Here is a 20521-nt window from a genome sequence, read left to right as displayed (position 1 = left end):
GGTATTACATGCTCCCATATTTACTAATATTCCAGAGTTAAGTTTTTATTGTGAAAACATTTTAAAATTACAGAGTCTTTAGTTTATAACTAAAAAAATAAAGATAGAAGTTCAGAAGGTAGATGGGATAAAGAAGATATAATCTCTGATGTTAAAATAAGATTTTATTAAAACTTTAAATTAGTCAAAATAAAATGAATAATGATTTTAGGTAATTTATTTAAGTAACTTGTATAATAGAGCAATCTATAAGTTTCCATATGAACATTAATATCTGCTTGGAAATCCTAGTGTTTGTTAAACAGTTTGAAACTATTCATTTTTGAATTTTGATTAAGTATTTATTGCTAGGCAGGAACAAAAAAAAAAGGAAAATTCGTATGTTTATGTTTTCTCTAGTTCTGCCTGAACAACTTCTGGCTATGGTAGTTAGTCTATCACTATTGCTCAAGCATCTTAAATTAAACCAGACTATCAGCTGAGTCAACAGTTTTTTAGATCCCTAGATTAAGAATAATTTGGTATATGGGAAATATTTCTCACAACTCCTTCCCTTAGCATTTTATATGAATTCTGCTGTTCATTAATAGATTAAAGACAATCAGATCCAAGTATGGCGTGCATTCTCTGTACTAGGGACTGATTTCAGAGCATGGTACATATTATGTATAACTCAGCCTAAAACCATCTTGAGAAGGTAGGTATTGAGGACTCTACGTACAGGAGGGAAAGTAGATTGGTCAATTTATAAAACAGGAACTTGCGACTTGACCAGGATCACTCTTCAAAGCTTATTCTCTTAGCTATCATATGTATTGCTTTCTAGATTCTTCATGTTGGATCAAAAGACCATAAAAAGTCCCCAGTGTGATATTAAAAAACTCTTAAGTTGTCAAATCACATCTTGAATTTGATTGGCAATACTGACTTGAATCCTGCAGTCATCAAGGATCCTAAAGACTTTATAACAGTACAGAACAGTTAACCTTTCTGTCCTGGCCAGAAATCTAATTTGAGCAATTTTACTTTGATGCTCTATTTTTGATTAGTTAAGCCATTCATCCTGTTTGACATTGTTGTGTAGTGTTGCTATGCTTATTTTAACCAGCTGTCACATTCCAGCCCAGAGGTGGGTGAAATGATTTTTGTTTATATGTAATTTGAAAAGGGCTTTTAGATGCCCTGAGTTGGCAATATGTCAATGTTAAAGACCATTTATCCTTCCAACTTAGCAAGCCTGAAAGACTTTCAAAATTCCTTATGTAACTTTATTAAAAAATTACTTCTGCCATTCAATTGTTGGCAGACTTTTTAATGCAACTATTTCTAACTCTATTATTAAGCCTGTGATTGTAATTATGCTGTCCTTGCAGAAGATACTCATTTTTTATGTTGAAATGATTCTAAATTTGTATCGGACTACTCATATCATATATCCTGTCTTTCTGAAAGAAATTATAGCATTTAAAACAGGATGGCTTTTCTGATCTACATGTATATATGGAAAGAAATTTAAATTCCTCCTATAGAGATTTTACTCATGTATAAATTGATATGAGAATACAAAAATTTATTCAATAAACATTTATTTTATACCCTTTTTGTGTCTGAATCAAGACAAAGTATTAGGGATTGAGGGACCCGTTCTGCATTCAGGGAATGCATAAACTAATAGGAAAAAAAAGCAAACAAATAAAACCACTCTTAATATTCTTTAGCCATAAGCTAATTCTCCTTCCAAAACGTGTTACTAACTAAAGTCAATGGAGTTTTGGGTTTAGTGGCCCAAGAAATCATCACAATTCTCCTTGTCGCTTCCCTGTGTAGATAGCTCATCTTCCCAGCTCTGATTATCCCTATTCAGATAATAAAAAAACAAACAAATGATTCTAAAGAATAACTTTAAAAATCGGAAATTTCTTCAAGAAAAAAAAAAATCCAACCCCCAAACAGTCAATCTCTTTATCATCATGTATACAAAACAACCAGTTAGTTGTTTTACTTGAACTTTCACTTAACAAGTCAGTTTAACATCTGGACATACAATTGGTTTGAATAAAAAGCATTATCTTCAATGATAAATTAATGATCTTATTTTCAAATTATATATACTTTAATTTGGAGATTCATTTTTCAAAAACAAAGATATTAGCCGGGCATGGTGACATGGTCCTGTGGTCTCAGCTACTCAGGAGGCTGAGGTGGGAGGATCGCTTGAGTGCAGGAGGTGGAGGCTGCAGTGAGCCATGATCATGCCACTGCACTCCAGCCTGGGTGACAGGGTGAGACCTCATCTCAATTAAAAAAAAAAAGTGTTTATTTTCTGTTATCACCATTACTTGATTATAACATTATGGTTTTATCAAAATTGGGATTCTTTTTTTTTTTTTTTTTTTTTTTTTTTTTTTTTTTTTTTTTTTTGAGACGGAGTCTCGCTCTGTCGCCCAGGCTGGAGTGCAGTGGCCGGATCTCAGCTCACTGCAAGCTCCGCCCCCCGGGTTTACGCCATTCTCCTGCCTCAGCCTCCCAAGTAGCTGGGACTACAGGCGCCCGCCACCTTGCCCGGCTAGTTTTTTGTATTTTTTTAGTAGAGGCGGGGTTTCACTGTGTTAGCCAGGATGGTCTCGATCTCCTGACCTTGTGATCCGCCCGTCTCGGCCTCCCAAAGTGCTGGGATTACAGGCTTGAGCCACCGCGCCCGGCCAAAATTGGGATTCTTAAAACACATTATTCATACAATATAGTTCTTTAGGAGAATCATATTTACTTTCAGTGACCTGAATATGCGATTACAGTTCTTCACTTTTTGTATCACATTTTAACTGAGCACACGAAGTGCTAACAGAAGGAAAGTGTTAACATTTAATTGTCTGTGAAATATTTTCAGAGTTAGCTTTGGTGTGAAAAAACAATAGTTACATAGAAAAGTGTAATGCTGTAAAGTTGAAACATCCAACCCAATGGAAATTTTTTATCTGAAAGAAGCCACAATAAAGTCATTAAAGTGCATCTCTGATAAGATGAAGCTTTCACTTTCTTCATTATTTACTTGTTCTTGCTTATTTTCATACTTACCTGTTTGTTATACCACCATTCCTTTTTTAGTGACTCATCTGCATTGCCAACCTGATTAACCATTCCCTAGTTAAAAGAAAAAAAAAAACAATAATTGGTACATGCTCAAGCTGAGTTAACTCAATGCAATTTATCTGGATGAAAAGTGAAAAAGGCAGTCAATCAGTTAAAAGTTTCTAAATGTTTGATGGTGACATATCATGTAACCTTAACATCTGGATGACTGGATTTTAATCTTTATATCCAGATGTCTGGCATCAGGCAGACAGAACCTCAGTGGTTCAATCAGTCATCAACTTTCATTGAGTACCCGCCTTGTGTTGTACAACTCAGCGAGGGATGTAGAACATCACCTTATGTATGGGCTCTTAATTAGTCCTTCTTACTCTTAATCCTCTTAATTAGTCCTTCTGACTCTATTCTCTCCTTATTCCAAAATACCAGAATACTAAAACACCCATCATAAAATCTTAGTTATTTGCCCAAAATATTTGCCTTGCCTCAGGTTTCCACTGAACTTTGGTGGCTGCATAGAGCTGTAATAGGAGAGTTATAAGAACCCCACTTGTAAACTGATCATGTTACACACACTTTCTATGTGTAACCCCTTACTCTGCAATAGCCTGGAGTCACTCATACCCAATTCCTTGAGCTGTTTTTATGCTTGTTTATGTATAATGCATATCAGACCCAAAAACACTTACAGGTCATAGTAGTCACTCTATGCATGAGGGTAGTTTTCTAATCAACCAGTGATCAACATTAATAATACTTGTCAAACCCAGTTTCCAGTAAAAAAAAGAAAATTTTAATAACTGTGCTTTATAAATTTATTTTCTTAACACCACATTTCCTTGACTCTAAAATCCCATTGATCATAAGAGGTTCAACTTGAAACAATTTTTTGCCTAAAAAAGAAGTTCTATTTCATTAAATGTAGGCAAAAACCATAAAACCCAGCCTGATTTTATAAATTTTACAGTGTGAAAAATCATGCTTCCTGAAGAAATACAGTTTTGTTTCTATTGCTAGTACTACTATTACCTCTACAATTCCCTTTTGCCTTATGTTCCCAGCAAACTAAATTAATTGCTTTGAGGAAAGGGAGGAATCTAAAATAATTCCAAAACTTTCATCAAATGATGCCACACGATGAAATAAAATGTGTAGAATAAGATGAATTCAGTTCTGTCCGTACTGAGATTGACATCAAGGGGGAAATGTTTAGTTGGCCATTTAAAAATATGAACAGCCCTCTGTAGAGAAACCTGCAGATTAGCATTTGGAAGCTGTTTTAATGTGATTTTTTTTAGTTGCAGATCCACTCAAGCTATTTCATATATAGGAGACATGAGGAGTAATAAAAGGAACCACTTGAGCCCATAGCTACTAAAGCTGGAAGATATTTTGAGAATCAAGATAGTTTCAAAGAGTCCCACATGAGAAGTTTGTGAGTCTTTATTCTAAGTCTCAACCATTATGTTTTCTTTTTTGAATTACTGTTTGATAAATATTTGTTATGTATTAGTCCCTTGGCTAAGCATTTTATATGTTTTATCTCATACAATATTCACAATTCCTGTGATTTATACTCTATTATTTTATATTATCCACATTTATAAATGAGAAACAGTTTTTGAGAATTTAAGCAACTTACCTAACTTCCCTTAGCTAGTTAGTGGTAAAGCTGGGATTTAACCTCAGCTTTTACCCAAGGCCTCAGTAGGACAACAGTAGGCACTTAGTAGGTACTATGCCTTATTCTGTCGCTGAATATACCTTACACTACTCTCCACTGGCCTCTTCTATTCCCCTGTAATTTCAGCCTGTGTATGACCCATCCTAATCTCTCTAGGCCCATCCATATTGTGACTTTTCAATTTAAGTCTCATTGTTAACTGGTGATTTATTTCTCTGTTTGTGAAAAAAAAGAGTCTACTTATCTCAAAGCATATATTTGAATTAAACTATGCAGTTCATAAATATTGCTTAGTCTATATATTTGTTGTCCTCAGGTCAGGTGCCTATTCTTCACTGATTAACTGTTATTAAAAAGACCAGTCAGGCCAAACAGAAGCTGCATGTGGGGTAGCTTCCTTAAGAAGAGAGTATGAATGAGGCAATAGTAGAAACATCTCTACAATAAAAGACAGAGAGGAGGTGAAGCTATGGGAATTGAAAGGACTACAGCAGACCAAAAAGAGAGGTGTCCACATAAAAAACCTAAGAAATAAACATAACAATTAGCCAGAGTAAGAGAAGTCAGTGCAAGAAATTAACATGAAACAGAAAACTAAGAGAACCAGTAGAAAAATGGAAAATGATGTTAAGAAATCCTATGAAGATTTTGAAAAAAGAGGGTACATTCCACCACAACAAATGCTTCAGAAATGTCAATTCATTTATTTTATATATATACATACACACATGTGTATATACACACACAATCTATCCTGGATAGCATATACATATATATATATTATATGTATGCATGCACAACTGTAAATATTTCCTACTATAACCAGGGGACAACAGGGTTGGGAAAGAACAGGTCTTGTTGCTTTCATAGAGGAGGGAACAAATGTTAATCATCACAAAAATTAATACATAATTTCAATGATGAGACATAACACAGAGAAAAGATACATGGTACTTTCAGAGCATAGACTAAGAGTACCTGATACTGTATGAGAGTTCAGGGAAAACTTGCCTTAGAATTGATGCCTAAGCTGCAGTTTAAAAGATGAGTGGGTATTGACCAGGTGAAGTAGAGGGGAGAAGAGGTTTCAGTCAGAGATAATGGTATAAAACCTCTTTGGCAAAAGGGAGTATGATGACTGATCAAAGTCACTTCTGTGGCTGGAATGGAAAGAGTAGACACTTGACAAGAAAGAGCTAATGCTAGAGAGGTGGATAGGAGACTGACACACATGTTTGAGGGTCATGTTAGAGTCTGCTATTTTGTTTGAGAGGTGGATAGGAGACTGACACACAAAACTTTGAGGGTCATGTTAGAGTATGCTATTTTGTTACCCTACGTGCAATAAGCTGGGAGGGAAAATGGAATGGTTGACATAATCAGATGAATATTCTGAGACAATTTCTCTAGCTGCAATAGGCAGAAGAGATCAAAGAGTGGTATTATACAAGATTATTTCTGTTTCAGTTAACAAAATTCCCACTCATACTGGTTTAAGAAAAAAGACCATGTGTCGGCTCCTACATTGTAAAGTGTAGCCAAGAGCAGATATTCAGGCATTTGGGGATCTGGATGCTCAATGATGTTTTCAGGAATATCTGCACCACAGCTCTGCTTTCTACTGTGTTGCTTTATTTTTAGGCAGGATCTACTTTTTTGGGCGTGAGATGACAGCTGGCAGCCTGATATATAAGATAAAAAAATCTCATATATTATTACCCCAGCAGAAACAGAACCTCCTTTTCTCTGTAGTTCCAACAAATATCCCAGGACTGAGAATTACTGAACAACTTGGGTCACACGTGAATCCATGAAACAATAACTATAGTCAAGGAAGAGGATATAGTCAAGGTCAGAGAAGAATGACTTGCTCACTTCTAGAGCCAGGTGGTACTGTGAATCCCACCTGAACAACACGACCTGAAAAGAGGAAAGGAACAATTTCCACAGAAAAATATGGATGCCATCACCAGAAGTGGAAGATTTAATTATGGAGGGACAGGTTAACAGGATCTTATGATATCCCTGAAATGAGATAGCCATAGTTTGAATTAAGGGTAAAGAGTAAATTCATAGGCTTTCGTAATTAATTGGACAAGAGAGTAAGAGAGATGGAGATATCAGGAATATGTCCTAAATTTCATGTTTAAATAACTGGTAAGGTCATTCATGGAGAGAGTCAACACTGTAGGTGAGCCAGGTTTAGAAGTAGGGAGAGAAGGGAAAAATGATGAGTTTAATTTGGAATACGTTGAGTTGGAGGTGCCATTGAGACTTATGAGAGACTTTAAGAAGACAGTTGGATAAATAGGACTGAAGATCAGGGAAGACGTCTCACCTATAGGGATAAGCTTCACTCAGGACTGGAACAGTCCACTGGTTTAAAGGTTATCAGTGATCATGGACAGTCATAAAGGCAGAAGCCTGATTACAGTCAATGAAATGGATAAAAGGTGAGGAAATAGAGACAGCAAGTGTATACTAGTCATCGTGGTAGTATTAACTATGTATGCAAATTTACTACTATTTCCTTCCTTGAAAAATAGAGTTTAATTTGCTTCTTTTGGGTTCTGGGCTGGTCTTAGTAACTTGCTTGACCAGAAGAATGTAGTAGGAAAAATGTTCTGTCACTTCCAGTGCTACATCATAAGAAGTCTTCTAACTTCTGCCTGAGCCTCCTGGAACACGTGTTGTAAAGAAGCCCAAATAATCAGATATGTCTTGGGCCAATTATTAAACTCCTTAAACCTTAGTTTTCTTATTTGCATAATGATAAGCACAGCACTCAATATTTACCAGTTGCTGTTGTATCACTATTTTCTGATTAATCTGTAATGAAGTGAATTTGTAACGTAAGTAGAGATAAGATTTGGCTATTTTCCCCTTTACAGAGGATTATTTTTATAATATTTTGACCTTACAATAATTTTAGCGTTCACTATTTATAATTTTTATCATAAACCAACTCACTAGTCAACTAAAATATATACAATTAAAATTCTTAAAAGAAATAAATGTGATATCCTGTGCTTTTTGTGACAATGTAGTAACATTCAGTGGTGATATTTTCAGGAGTACTTTGCCATTCAAGCAGGGTTTTTCTGAAGTTACAAATAGCCATACTGTAATATCATTTCCAGAAATACCACTTCTGCAAGTCAGAGAATTAAATGACCAGTTTAATCTAGTAACTGTTATAACCCCAAAGAGAGAATTTCAGGAAATACCACTCTCAGATTAAGTATTCCTAAGAATGCCATCTTAAAGGGGAATTTATGGGTATAATATGGCTAATTTTATCTAACTTGCATCTTTCAAAGGAGAAGAAAATAAGGACAATTGAGACACCACATCTGGGTATATATAACAACTTGCATCCACATAGCACATACAAATTTCTGTAACTTCCCTGGATGCGGTTTTCATATATAACTCAGGAAACATGTATTTTGCAGCCATGAGAGGAAAGAAGACTCTTTTGACTCTCGCTTCCTGAAAACCTCTTCCCTGTACGCTTGCAGATGGGGAAGGGAACATTGTCCTAGTTGCTCTTAGAAATCCGACTTGGTTTGCTGCATGTTTTCCACTAGCTGAGGTGAAGTGGGCTAATACAAACTCAGAAACCCAACTGTTCACTGCAGGAGATTTACAGATGACAAAATTCCATCCTTACTTCAATCTTTTGTGAGTTCCATTTCTTTTTTCTCCCTACTTTTTAAAAGAAAAGAAGACTTTTCTGGATCTGAACCACTGGAAAACCAATTTCCAAAGGTCCCTTGTCTAAAAAGAAGTATGCATGACTGCAAATGCTCTGTTGTGCTGGGCAGACGTCAGTCCCCAATGTTAGTACATTGAAAATGAGATTAACTGAGTAACATGGAATGGAGAATATTGTTTTAAATCGTACATTGAGCACCCTTTGTATTACATCCAGACCACCAAAAAGGTTCTAACTACTTTGAATTATCATTATCATATTCATTGAGAATTAGGTATGCTTGCAAAGTTTTAAAGCAATTGAGATTTGATATGAAAAAGTTTAATTTTCGTTCACTTGAACCCAAAATTTCATATTTCTGCTTAATTATATTAAATGAAACAAAATATGGTAATGTGCTTAAAAATTGAAGTTTAAAAAACTAAACCAATATTTGAATTTTTTTCCTGTCTGATTCTATTAAAAACAACACATCTCCAGTGTCTCCGTAGAAGTATCAAAAGGAGAAAATATACCTAGCACAGTTTCTAACAAAAGTGAATAACCCAGACTTATGTTGGAAATATACACAAATCTCTATCATGCCCTCTTGAATTCTCTTCATGTAAAATCCTCACACTCTCAAATCATGAGTAAAGACTTATATCTGTGGGCTAAAAGTCAGTGTCCCCTGTCAGACCATGATGCTAACAGAGTGACATTGGCCATTATATTTTTTAACTCAGCCCTTATCCCTCCCTTATGGAATGATTCCCATTCCTTTAAGCTTCATGACTGCATAAGCATGAGCAAATCACATCAGAGAGAAAGAGAAAGCTTTCTGAGAACAGTGGCATTGCCAAGCTCTAGTAAAGAGTCTACATGCTTTTTAAAAATTAATATATGTAACCACAAATCGTTAGGAATTTTAAACTAACGTAAATATAAGAGGATTAAACAGTTATCAATATTTGTTCTCTGCGAACAGCTACTTTAGATACTTTAAGGATCTCTTTTTAAAATCTCTCTCAATGATAAACCTGTGAGAATTATCCCAATCATTGTCTCAACCTAATTTTCCACTTAATTGTTCAATTTTTTCATACCAGTTCTTTCTAGAGGAGATTTAGGGTGATGAATACGAGATACGTCTGTTTTACATACACACATGCACACACACGCATACATGATATGATTAATACAATAAAATTTAAAAGGCTGTAAAAAAGAGGAAGACAACTCAATCTGTCTCACTTCAGTATAATTTGTGTAAGTTTTCTTATGTTGGCACTCTGGCCATATAAATCAACCTAGTACCTTTAAATATTTTATTGACAATATTAGTATATATTATCAAGATATTTTCAGGCAGGTAGAAAAAGTAAATATGACTTAACTCACGCCTTCTATTGTACTATAGGTATTAATATGATGTAATATTGTATAGTCTTTTTTTAAAAAGCATGTGTTATTGTCCTGAATAACCTCTATCTTCCCTTCACACACAAATGACTTGATAGTATATGGTACAGTTCTAAGATAAAGGAAAAGTTTCATTTAGCAGGCTCACTTGAAATATATTTAAAAGAAAATATGATATTTTCATTTGTGACATCAACAGGACCTAAACTGGGTTAATGAAAATGATAAATATTCAGATTTATCTGAAAAGCCAACTGTTTAAGAATTTTCAGCCCACACGTAAAGATTTCATGTCAATGAATAGTAATTCCATTAGGAGTGTTCTTTTAAAAGATCATGAGCCAAAATATTTCTTGTAGTAAAAAATTTTATTTATGGTGGAATTTCCAAAATTTCTTATATCTTGAAATTATCCACAAAGTACTATTTTGTGCTTACATTTAAAAGATACATTTCTTACAAGAAAAGATCAAAATATATACATTAGGCAGTATTGTTATATTTTTATTTAATACAATATAACTAAAGGATTAAAGAGAAAAGAAATAGTTAAATATATTTAAAATTCCATTTAACTGATTCTCAGCTACCTTAATGTTTTAAAGAAAAAAATAAAGCTCTAAACACCAGAGACATTTTGATGAGCAAGATTTTTTATATATATATATACACATATACATGTGTGTATATATATATATATATATAGCATTGCAACAAGCTATCCTCAATGAATTGCCCCCTATCAGAAATACTATTATTGGAACTATGTATTAATATCTAAAGCAAAGAAGAATAAAGAAGAAGAAAGTATTATTTGCAATGATGACTTTTTAGTTAAATACACTTTCTTATAAAGTGGCAAGGTAATCTTTACAAATTTACAACTGAAAAGAAATCTTTATATACATGTTGTCTTGGTTTGGGACTTTTTGAAGCCTTCTTCTTTCTGTGTATTAGGCCCTCCTGGAAGAAGTGATATAGACCAGAAAATTAGTTCATAGCACATGATAAATAAGCCTGGAACTAGAAGCCCCTGGAGTTGCAGGCTGTGAATCGGTGCTGGCAACTGGAGAGAGAGACTCCGGATCCTGGAGAGGCAACCCAGGTTGCTCTGAGGAGGTGATCCGGTCCACTATGTTGGATAAGCAATCCAAGCTGGATAAGGAGTTTTTATCTGTGGCATATACTAAGGATACAAGGAGAAAAGCATTAAAAAATAATTAGCCCAAGATAGACAGACTTGCTTATGTTGCTCCTTAAACTGTGGGTCAGCTCCTCTGACACCCAGAGGTCAGGTGGTCACAGAAACCCTAACATAGAAATTTGCAGCAAATATCTGGCAATTCCTGAGGGGTAGAGGTGCGGAGTGGGGAAGCCCCCTGATAATATTTCAAGCGACAGTGTGTGTGCATGTGTGTGTGCGTGTCTGCTAGGGGGATTTGGAGCAGAAGATGTGTTTATTTTGCTTTGCCAAAGCCTCCCTGTAAGAACCATCACTTCCATTCCCTTCCCCAGTACTGTCAGGAAGAACAGAATTTTATAGGCTGAATTGTCAGAATGAACCGGTCTTTAAACTCCTGTGAAGTTATCAATTCTTACCATTTGATACATCAGAACAGTAGATGCTGTCAAAAGTGCTGCGTTTTCTGGACCAGACAGGACTGTTACATTCGGGCTATAATACAAGACACACAACAAAGTTTGTTTTCAGGTCTTGGCAAAAGATGTTCTGACCAACGGTGAGGCTGTGCTTGCCCACCAGCTCTGTAACCGAACACTGTCAATCACCTTCACTGCCTTGATTTAGGAAGAGCTAGCCCTCTCCAAATTCCCAGGGCACTGAGGTCAATCTCTGTGCTTGAAGAAGAAGAGGGCAGCAGCAAAGGGAAGAGGGGGTGGAATTCAGCAGCAATGTGCATTGGGTTAACCATGCAAAATGGATTGGAGTAGAAGAAAGCCACACTAATTCAGGGAAAGAACACTTTCCCAGGACAAAAACACATTAAAACCTGGCAGCCTTGGAGCAAACGCCCTCTACAAAGAATGCATCAACATCTTTCAGCCAGGCCTCATTGGAGCAGGAACTGGGGTCATGTGGGTATTTCTTTCCATTTCCTCATTAAGTTATAAACGGTGCCTTTACATATTAGTGTAGCGCATGATCCACAGATGGCATATTTTGAAAATAAATTCAGGAATGGAGAAAACATGTGAGTGATCATTCACAGCCACCTATCTCCCATGTCAACCCTCGATTACAGTGTACACCTAGAACCTGCTAGAAAGTCAAACTAAAATCTCGTTCAGCAGCGGTTTGGGGAGTCTTTCTAAATGTGGACCCCTCTCTTATTTTAAAGCAACTCAGCATCTGCCTCCACCCCACTCTCCCCGCTACACCTGGTTAAATGAGGTGTAAGGACTTCAGAAAAGATTAGGGTAGCCTAGCTAGGTACCAGATCTATTGCTTACCATGCCATCAGAACAGTTGGAGGTAGGGCTGGTGGGCTCTGAGCAGCTCTGTCCCGGCAGGCTATAGTAGTTCTCCACCTGCTCTCTCAGCAACTCCTGTAGGCTCTCGATGTAGCGGATGGCATTCCTGAGGATCTCCACCTTGGGCAGCCTCTGGTTGGGGTTGGTCGTGGTGCACCTCTTGAGGGTTTCGAAAGCCTGGTTGACCTTCTTCAGGCGCCTCCTCTCGCGCATGGTGGCTGCCTTCCGCCGATCCATGGTGGTGGACTTCCTCTTGCAGGCTTTGCAGGCCCACATGAGGCAGTGACCAGCCTGGTGGTGGCCGGTAGGCGCTCGCACGTGCTCGTCCTCGTCTGAGCCCTGCAGCTCTGCTTTGTGCGCTCCGAAGGTAGCCACTCGCGGCACAAACTCGTCCCCAAATTCACCCTCGGGGGACGGGATGCAGGAGCCGTCGTAGAAGTACTCAGAAGGTGAGAACTGGCAGCCATCCATCACATCCATCCTGCAGAGAGGCAGGCGGTGCACCTGGATGGCAGCGAGAGGGATAGGGAGAAACCGGAGCCTGGCGCCTCTGCCGACGGGCGGATCCCGGGCGGAGCTCCCTGGTCTCTGGCTCCGGTAATTAACAAGGGCAGACGCCTGTTGGCCTGGGTCGACAAGCTGGGGTTGGGGTTCTTTATATATTCTTTCGGGAGGGAGGCCGGCCCCAGTGGCCAGGCACTATTAGCATATCCCACCGCAACCCCCGCAGGGGCTGTCTGGACAAACCTCCGCCTTTGCTCTAGAGACAATCCGCTGTGTACTGCCCCTTTTGACTCTAATGGTTTTACTGCATTTCTGCTGGGGCGGGAGTGGGTCCCCAACCTGCTCATTTGCACTCTCTAGATAAGCTAAAACAAGGGATTACTTAAGGAGTGTTCCACACAAAAGTAACGAAGGCAGTCCAACTTTTTGCAATTGCACACATATTTTAAAATAGTGACAATAAATAGAAATCCCTTTCACTGGCACCAAGAGCTGACCTGCCCTCCCAGTCCTGGGCATGAGGAATCACCTGATTTGGAGGTGTTTGTTTCTCTTTTTCATGAACTTCGATGATCTCGAAAATTTTTTCCAGCCATTGGATTGAATAATGGTTGCTAAAAACTTGAAGTGGCATTTTCAAACTTGAAGTGAATATATGGTTTGCCTTTTAAAATCTGTTTTGTATAGCTTCAGATGAGTAAAATTTTGCTCTGATTGTCATTTATTCTAGGCTCTACCTTATTGAGGGTAGGGAGGGAGGTTTATTTTCCCATGAGGGGGCTTGCTCTGAGTTCTCCCTGTATGTCTGCTCATCTAAAAGGAGGTGGGGCACAGGAGGGCCAGGTGACCAGGAACATTCCTCCCGTCCTTTCTTCCTTCCTTTTGCCCTTCTGCACAGTATTTGCTGAACACCTTCTCCTTTGTGCCAGGCGCTCCCTAGATCCTGAGCAGGCCAAAGACCTGCATTGAAAGTGTCTCTGAGATTTCCAATAGAAGCCCAGTTTTCGATGGCAAACTCCCTTTCCAGGGGGCGAGTCTCTTTTCTCCCTCTCTTTCTGCTCCGCCCTGTCATTTCTACAGACTAAACAGCCAAGCTGGGCTTTGGGGTTGCTAATTTTCTGCTTTCAGGCAAACTAACACCGTTACAGATGCGTCCCAGCTGCTGCCACTGCAATCCTTGACTCGTGTAAAATTTCCAACTCCTCAAACCAGGAGTAACTTCACACACTTCAGTGACAAAAGCCTTCCAGAAAAGCAATCACAGCAGGGTCTTTGGAACTTCGATGGATAGAAGGCAAGAGGGGAGGGTTGTCATTTAAGTGAGAATGAATCTATTACTCAGCTTTTACCAATCCTCCTCCACCCTTAATCCACTTTCAGGTTACTTGGGTTGGGAGGCGCTGTTTATATTTAGGAAAAGCAATTACTTAAGGTCTACACAATTAGTCTGGGGTTTTGGACTAGGTCTTGTGGCCCAGTTAAAAGAAGCCAGAGTGTTCTCAACTCAACCTAGGGTCACCCAGTTCAATAAATATTGTGGCTCCAAAGTTATTGGGAAGAGGAGGGAGTCTTCCTTCCTAATATTGTTATTATTATTATCATCACTATTTCTTTCAGTGAATGGAACTTTGTACTTTTTTTTTTTTTTTTTTTTTCAGAATTATTTTCTTAAAGCAACCTGGTTCATCCAGCATCTTTAGGGGCCAGAGAAGTATCAACCTTTTCAGGGTGAGATCTTCTCTCTAAAGTGAAGACCTTGAAAACCAGAAGTGGGAGAGTGACACTGTCAGTCACTAAGGTTTGCTAGCCACATCATTGCTGTCTCCTCTCTTCTGTCCTGTCATTTCTAAGACAAAGATCTCTCCTGAAAATCAGGCTCCCTCTCACACCAATGGGCTGCTTAATCATCTGACCAGTGGGAAATCCATCTGCACCTTTTTTAGTGCTATTAACAAGTCGCTACCTTTGAAATGAATACGGTATCCAGGGCTACGCCAGATAAAAAGAGGCAAGTTCAAGAAGAACCCAGGTGGAATCTAAGATGCCATCCACGCTGGTGGAAACATTCAAATGCACAGCAAATGCAAAGCACATTGCTACCTCTGAAATACAATAGTGGGTAGATATCCTCCCCCGGGAATTCTCAGCCAAGTCCCACAGTTTCTATCAGCAGCCATATGACCACTGTTTTATTTTTTATTTTTTGGCTGTGGAGTCCACAAATGAGCTCAGACTTGTGATTTGGACACAAATAAACTTGGTCTTTAAAGTCTGAGTGAAAGTTAGAGGTTACGCTTCTGCTCATCGTTCAGCTAATTTCTGAAAGCACTTACTGTGATTTGTACTCAAGCCCCTCAGCGTGAAATATTTTTAACTAACAATTATTGAGAATTTTCTATTTGCCGCGCACTGTTCTCAACCCTTTCCATAGATTAACCTAACAATTAATACTCCAAACCACCCTGTGGGGGCTATTATTGGACCCATTGTAGAAAGAAAGTAAACCCGAGCTCCAGGTACTAGGTTATTTGCCCCAAGGTCACACAGGATTGGAAACTAGGCATCCTGTCATCACAGCTCCTACTCCTAGAGGTGATTTTGTTCGTTTTCTTCTTCAATTAATTTAGGCTCCGTGCGCTTCCTTAGCGCTCCAGAGCATAAACTTACAAAAGCTGGCTACTCAACATCTTTCCCTGGTTCCCGTGCCTGGGAAGACGCTGTCACTCAGGACCCTCTGTCAGTAAGGGCAGTTCTCAGAGGTTAAAGCTGTCTTTGGTAAGGTGATCTCAAAACAAAGTTACCAGAGTGCCGCGAGCAACTGGAACTAAAGAAGCCGAGAAAACACAAGCGCCCGGCGGCTTAATGGGACTTGCTAGCAGGAGAACAGGGTCCGGAGTTGAGAGCCCTTGGGACCCAAGTGCTGAAAATAGGATCTCAGAGCACCAAAGTAAAAAGAAATAAGACAAAACTTTTAAAACGCTGTCAGGGGCGAGAGAAGAAAGAGAGAGAGAGAGAGAAAGAGAGAGAGAAGCAATATGCTAAGAAGGTAGGCAATCAGCACCACAAAGATGGCCAAGGCGTCCCGATTCAGGAGCGGTCGCCCTGCTCTTTTCTCAGGGGAGACCTGGAAGGGGAAAAATAAAGAACTGGGTGAGCAACATAGAGAAAAACTTTTTTTTTTTTTTAAATGCGTTGGCCAGGGAAGCATGTAAAAAGTTTTAAAAATGGCTCTAAAAAGATCTACTCAGGGCACCCTTTTGTACTCAAAATGGGACTAGATTGGCTTTTGCTCCTTACACAAAGAATCAAAATAAGTTTTCCACTATTTCTGCAGAGAGGTGAATTTCTTGCATGCGCAGAAAACGCACATTTATTTCATATGTAAGCAGGTTGTTAGAAATGACACTCCAACACTGTCTGCTAGGAAAGTCTAACAGTGGGTAGATGAGGGGAAGAAAACCCAGTCACCTCTGGTGCTATAAATGGATACCCACAAAGGCTCTGGTGAAGTAGATTTTTTTTTTCATTTTATATTCTGAAAAAAATAAATACATTTGATTTTCTTATAATTTAGAATTATAACCAGGTTCTAATTGCAATGACCTTTAAGTAACATCAACTTTTTTCTCTTTTTTTTAAGTGAAATCTGTGTTAGTTTAAGCATTTTGGCAACACATTAATAGTGATGGACAGACCACACCAGCAAAATGATTCTCATACCTTCCTCTTCTAGTAAATTTTGCCCACCCTAGGCTTTCTGCATTATTGAAAATTCTCTATGCTTTTCTTAGAGAGGGAAAACAAATACATATAGAAGGATACATCCGTTCCATTTCACTTCTGCCCCTACCTGCAGATCCTTATCAACTCCTGTACTAAGGGAATTATTCTTGATATTTTTTGTATTATAGATGACTTCACAATGTGCTAAACAATTGCAAACTGCTATTAGCTCTGGGAATCAGGCACACCTAAGTAAACACATTAGTACCTGCCAGAGCTGCTGGAAGAATTTGTGAAGACAGCTGAGGAAGACATTGGCCTCTGCTTGAATTAGAGGACTTCCAGGAGAGATCAAAGGCCTAAGTAAGGACATTTAGCAGCCTTGAGAGTACAGAAAGTAGCCAGTTCTTACAGCGTTACCTTTGTTGCAGCACATGGCATAGCCATTCCATCTCAGAGTGACTCTGAACTAGGCTTGCAAAAAATTTGCTTTTTTCAGAGTGAAACGTCTACGATGGAGGATCATCTTTTATAAGTTTAATAGTTTAAGAGAGTGACTGGAGGGGCTTGTCAGAGAAATAGCTTGGTGGTTTGGCTCTTTGAGAAAATACTATGTTATTGATAATTTATCAGTGCATTGGATTCGGCAATTAGATATTCAAAGTTTAAACAAAAATGTTAAAAAAAATTTCAGCTATGGTGTTGTGGGAGAGTGATTTGAAATGATGAAATGGGATAAAATATTACTAGAAGATAAAAACAACTGGGTAAACTAACTTTAGTAAAAAAAAAAAAAAAGTCTTAATAAGGATAGAGGTCACTTTCAGCATCCCAAGATTTCTCTGCTAGTTTCAGAAGTAGTTGTGAACCATAAATTCCAGCATTCCCTCCACCCCCAAAACATACGCAATAGTTTGGAGAAAAATAAATAAGACTGTTAGACATAAGGGGATTTCCAGTGTTCAGGCTTGGAATTCAGTGATCCAGGTATTAAAATTAGTATGAAAGCCGACATTTGATTTTCTGCAAATCATTTCTGTAGTAATATAATAAAGAAAATCGCTCACTATTTTGTACTTGATAGCTTTATACCTGCCTCTGGAAAGAGGCTTGAATTTAATCCCAAATTGCTTATCTTTACCAAGTTATTATGTCTTGATTTTCTGCTTCCACAGCCCTGTTTATTTTGGCTTTGGCCTCAGTAAAGATTATCATCATTAATATCAAACAAAAACATTTTAATTGCAAACACACCAAGGATTTCATTGGAAAGCCTAACATGTCATCTGTAGCAGTGGAGGTCACATGAAGTCTTTGGGAAATATTTGCTCTATTTAATGAAGAGACTTCCATAGGCAAACTTATTCCAAACAATTTCTCAAGTTACCCAGCTAAGAGAGATAGAAAGGATTTGGCTTGCAAAGACTGAATAAAATCCATCAACAAGTAAAGTCCATGAATTAATAAAAGCATTCTGCCGTAGAGCCATTTATAACACAGATCTTACTATAAGTATATGCTAAATTATAAATTAAATGAGTTCACTTAATCAGTTACATTATTTTATTTGTGTTGCATAATAAATTTGAATTTTAAAAATAGAAGTGTACAGATATACAATTTAGGGAAAAACCCTATTGATTCTCAGGGAGAAAATGATGGGTATCTAATAAGCATAATTAATGAGCATAGACACTACCCAGACATATTCACACATGTTTTGGTTGGATAATTTGAAATGCTTTACCACTTACTTTTTTAACTTACTGGTCTAATTTGGAGTTCACTAGCTAGCCACTCTTGAGAAAGAGCTTTTGGAAAACAAATGTCAAGGAGAGCCATATTTTTCCCCAGACCGTAAGATGTTGCTTATTAATTTCCCAAGGCAAGCTGGGCCCAGTGGAATGGGCCTGTAGTCCCAGCTACCTGAAAGGCTGAGGCTGGAGGATCACTTGAACCCAGGAGTTCAAGCCTGGGCAACAGGGGACACATCACCCCTTAAACAGAAAAAAAAAAAAAAAAAAAAAAAAAAGAGGAAAGAAATTGCCAATGTGCCAAGGCATCTCTTTCACAGAACATGATGGTTAAGAACACAGGCTTGAATCCATTGATAATTGACTGGCTCTGAATCCTGGCTCTATGCAGTACTTAACCAAGTGCAGGAAACTCTGTTCCACGGATGTTCTTTAAAGTAAAAGTAATAGCAGTACCTCTCTCATCTGTTGTAGGATTATGAGTTAATATTTAAATACTAAGAATGGCTCATTTATGTTGCTTTTGTTCTCATTGTTGTAAATACTTTCCCCAGCCAGATCAAAGAAAGGCTGAAGAAACTATGACTTTTGGTGGAAGAAAAGGGTCTTTGAATTGACTAATGAAGAAGAGAGCTGGCATCTAGTGTTTATTTTGTGCCATTTTGGCTAAGCACTTCACATGTGTTATCTCAGTGAATCTTCACAACCTCAGGAGAAAACGGGACTAAGAATGAGCAGTGACTAGGCCTAGACAGTGGCAGCCTGGATTCCATCTAGGTAGTCAACCCCACACAGGCTCAGCAGTTTGCATCCGCTAAATCTCCCACCTGCCTCTCCCAAAACTTTAAAAGAGATTGTATGTCAATGTCAGCTTCCACTATGAACCTTTCTGCATTTCAAATGTATATTAGAAGAAATCTGAATTTCCCATATACTCAGAAAACACAGTGACTATTATTATCCCCAGGAAGAGGCCTTCCTTTCTGAGAGGAAAAAGGGGCAAGATACAGCTCTGTACCTGCAGGGGGCGCTGTCTGTGGTGCTGTCTGCGCAACAAGAAGGTCCAGCCTCTGGAGGGTTAGGAAGGAAACGGTGGGCTGGGAAATACTGAATCCGATTTGATTTTCACATCTGCTAACTGATGACTAGCTGTTCGGGGGGAGGAGGAAAGGTAGAAGTTCAGGGGTAGGGGAAGGGAGTGAAGGTGCCACCTACAGAATCTAAGAGAGAAGTTGCAATTCAAAAGAAATGGCTTCCTCCTCTCCTCTGCCTCACTTCCCACTGTGTTTCTTGGTGGTCATTTCTTCCTACGGTTACAGGATAAACAAACCTGGCACACGTTGTAAAATCCGCATGGTGAGGAGCTCCTGGGGCTTCTAGCCTCTCTGGGGCTTTGCTGTTTGGCCCGGCTAAGAGGTTGCATGTGTGTTGTTGTTGTCTTTTGTCCTCAACCATTGAAACCTTCCCTCACTCTAAGCAGCCCTCCCTTCAAAGGAGCCCACCCCACCTCCAGAGACAGATTGCCCATTTCTTTTATCTTTTGTGTGTGGAAAACAAACCCAAGCCAAACGAGGCCTTGAGGATATTCCAGTCTGCTAGGGACCAGTCTAGTTCAAGAAAACTGGGGAGGAGGCCCCGAGATCCGGCCCTGAGGCCAGTGCAGACCCGGGAACTCCAGAGCCACACTTCAGGATAAGAGCGACCTGGGAAGAATAAGAGGGACGGCAATTTGGGGGTCAATCCGCTGAAGATCTTTTCGGGAAATGAGCACAGTTTTGGTGTGGTAATTTCTTGCAACCATGTTTTCCTAGATTGAGAATTCCATTGTTAACTTTGGGTAAGTAAATCTCACCCAGTTCTTCAGGTAGAGGAGTGTAAAAACAGACGGAAAAAGATGCTGACAAAAGGAAAATGACATTTTTCTTCTGGGCACTATTCACTTCCAATGACAAGTGTGAGGTCTACGACAGATAGAAAAGTATCCAGTTTAATTCAGACTAAGGAAAGCCAAATTTCCTCCCTTTCAATTGGCCTGTAAGAAAACACCCAAATAAATGGGCTTGTGTGGTGTCTAAATTAAAATATGGCTCCTCTTTATTTTTGTATACATGCCTCCAAACATATTTTTCCAGTTCCATCAAACTAGGACCAACTTTG

The 20521-nt window shown here is 38.6% G+C and overlaps 1 protein-coding gene across 1 annotated transcript; it reads right to left on the bottom strand.

The window, feature by feature from the left end:
- Positions 1-10242: 10242 nt before the first annotated feature.
- Positions 10243-13015, bottom strand: MYF5 (myogenic factor 5). Its single transcript, XM_050749260.1, has 3 exons — positions 12363-13015; positions 11493-11568; positions 10243-11079 (listed from the first exon to the last, which is right to left on the bottom strand). Exons 1-3 carry the CDS (start codon positions 12861-12863, stop codon positions 10889-10891), a joined length of 768 nt encoding a protein of 255 aa, XP_050605217.1. The 5' UTR covers positions 12864-13015; the 3' UTR covers positions 10243-10888.
- Positions 13016-20521: the final 7506 nt, after the last annotated feature.

This window comes from Macaca thibetana, chromosome 11, assembly GCF_024542745.1.
Source record: "Macaca thibetana thibetana isolate TM-01 chromosome 11, ASM2454274v1, whole genome shotgun sequence".
Classification (NCBI taxonomy): Eukaryota; Metazoa; Chordata; class Mammalia; order Primates; family Cercopithecidae; genus Macaca; species Macaca thibetana.
The sequence above is the reverse complement of the archived record's forward strand: the minus strand, read 5'-3'. Positions and strand labels throughout refer to the sequence as shown.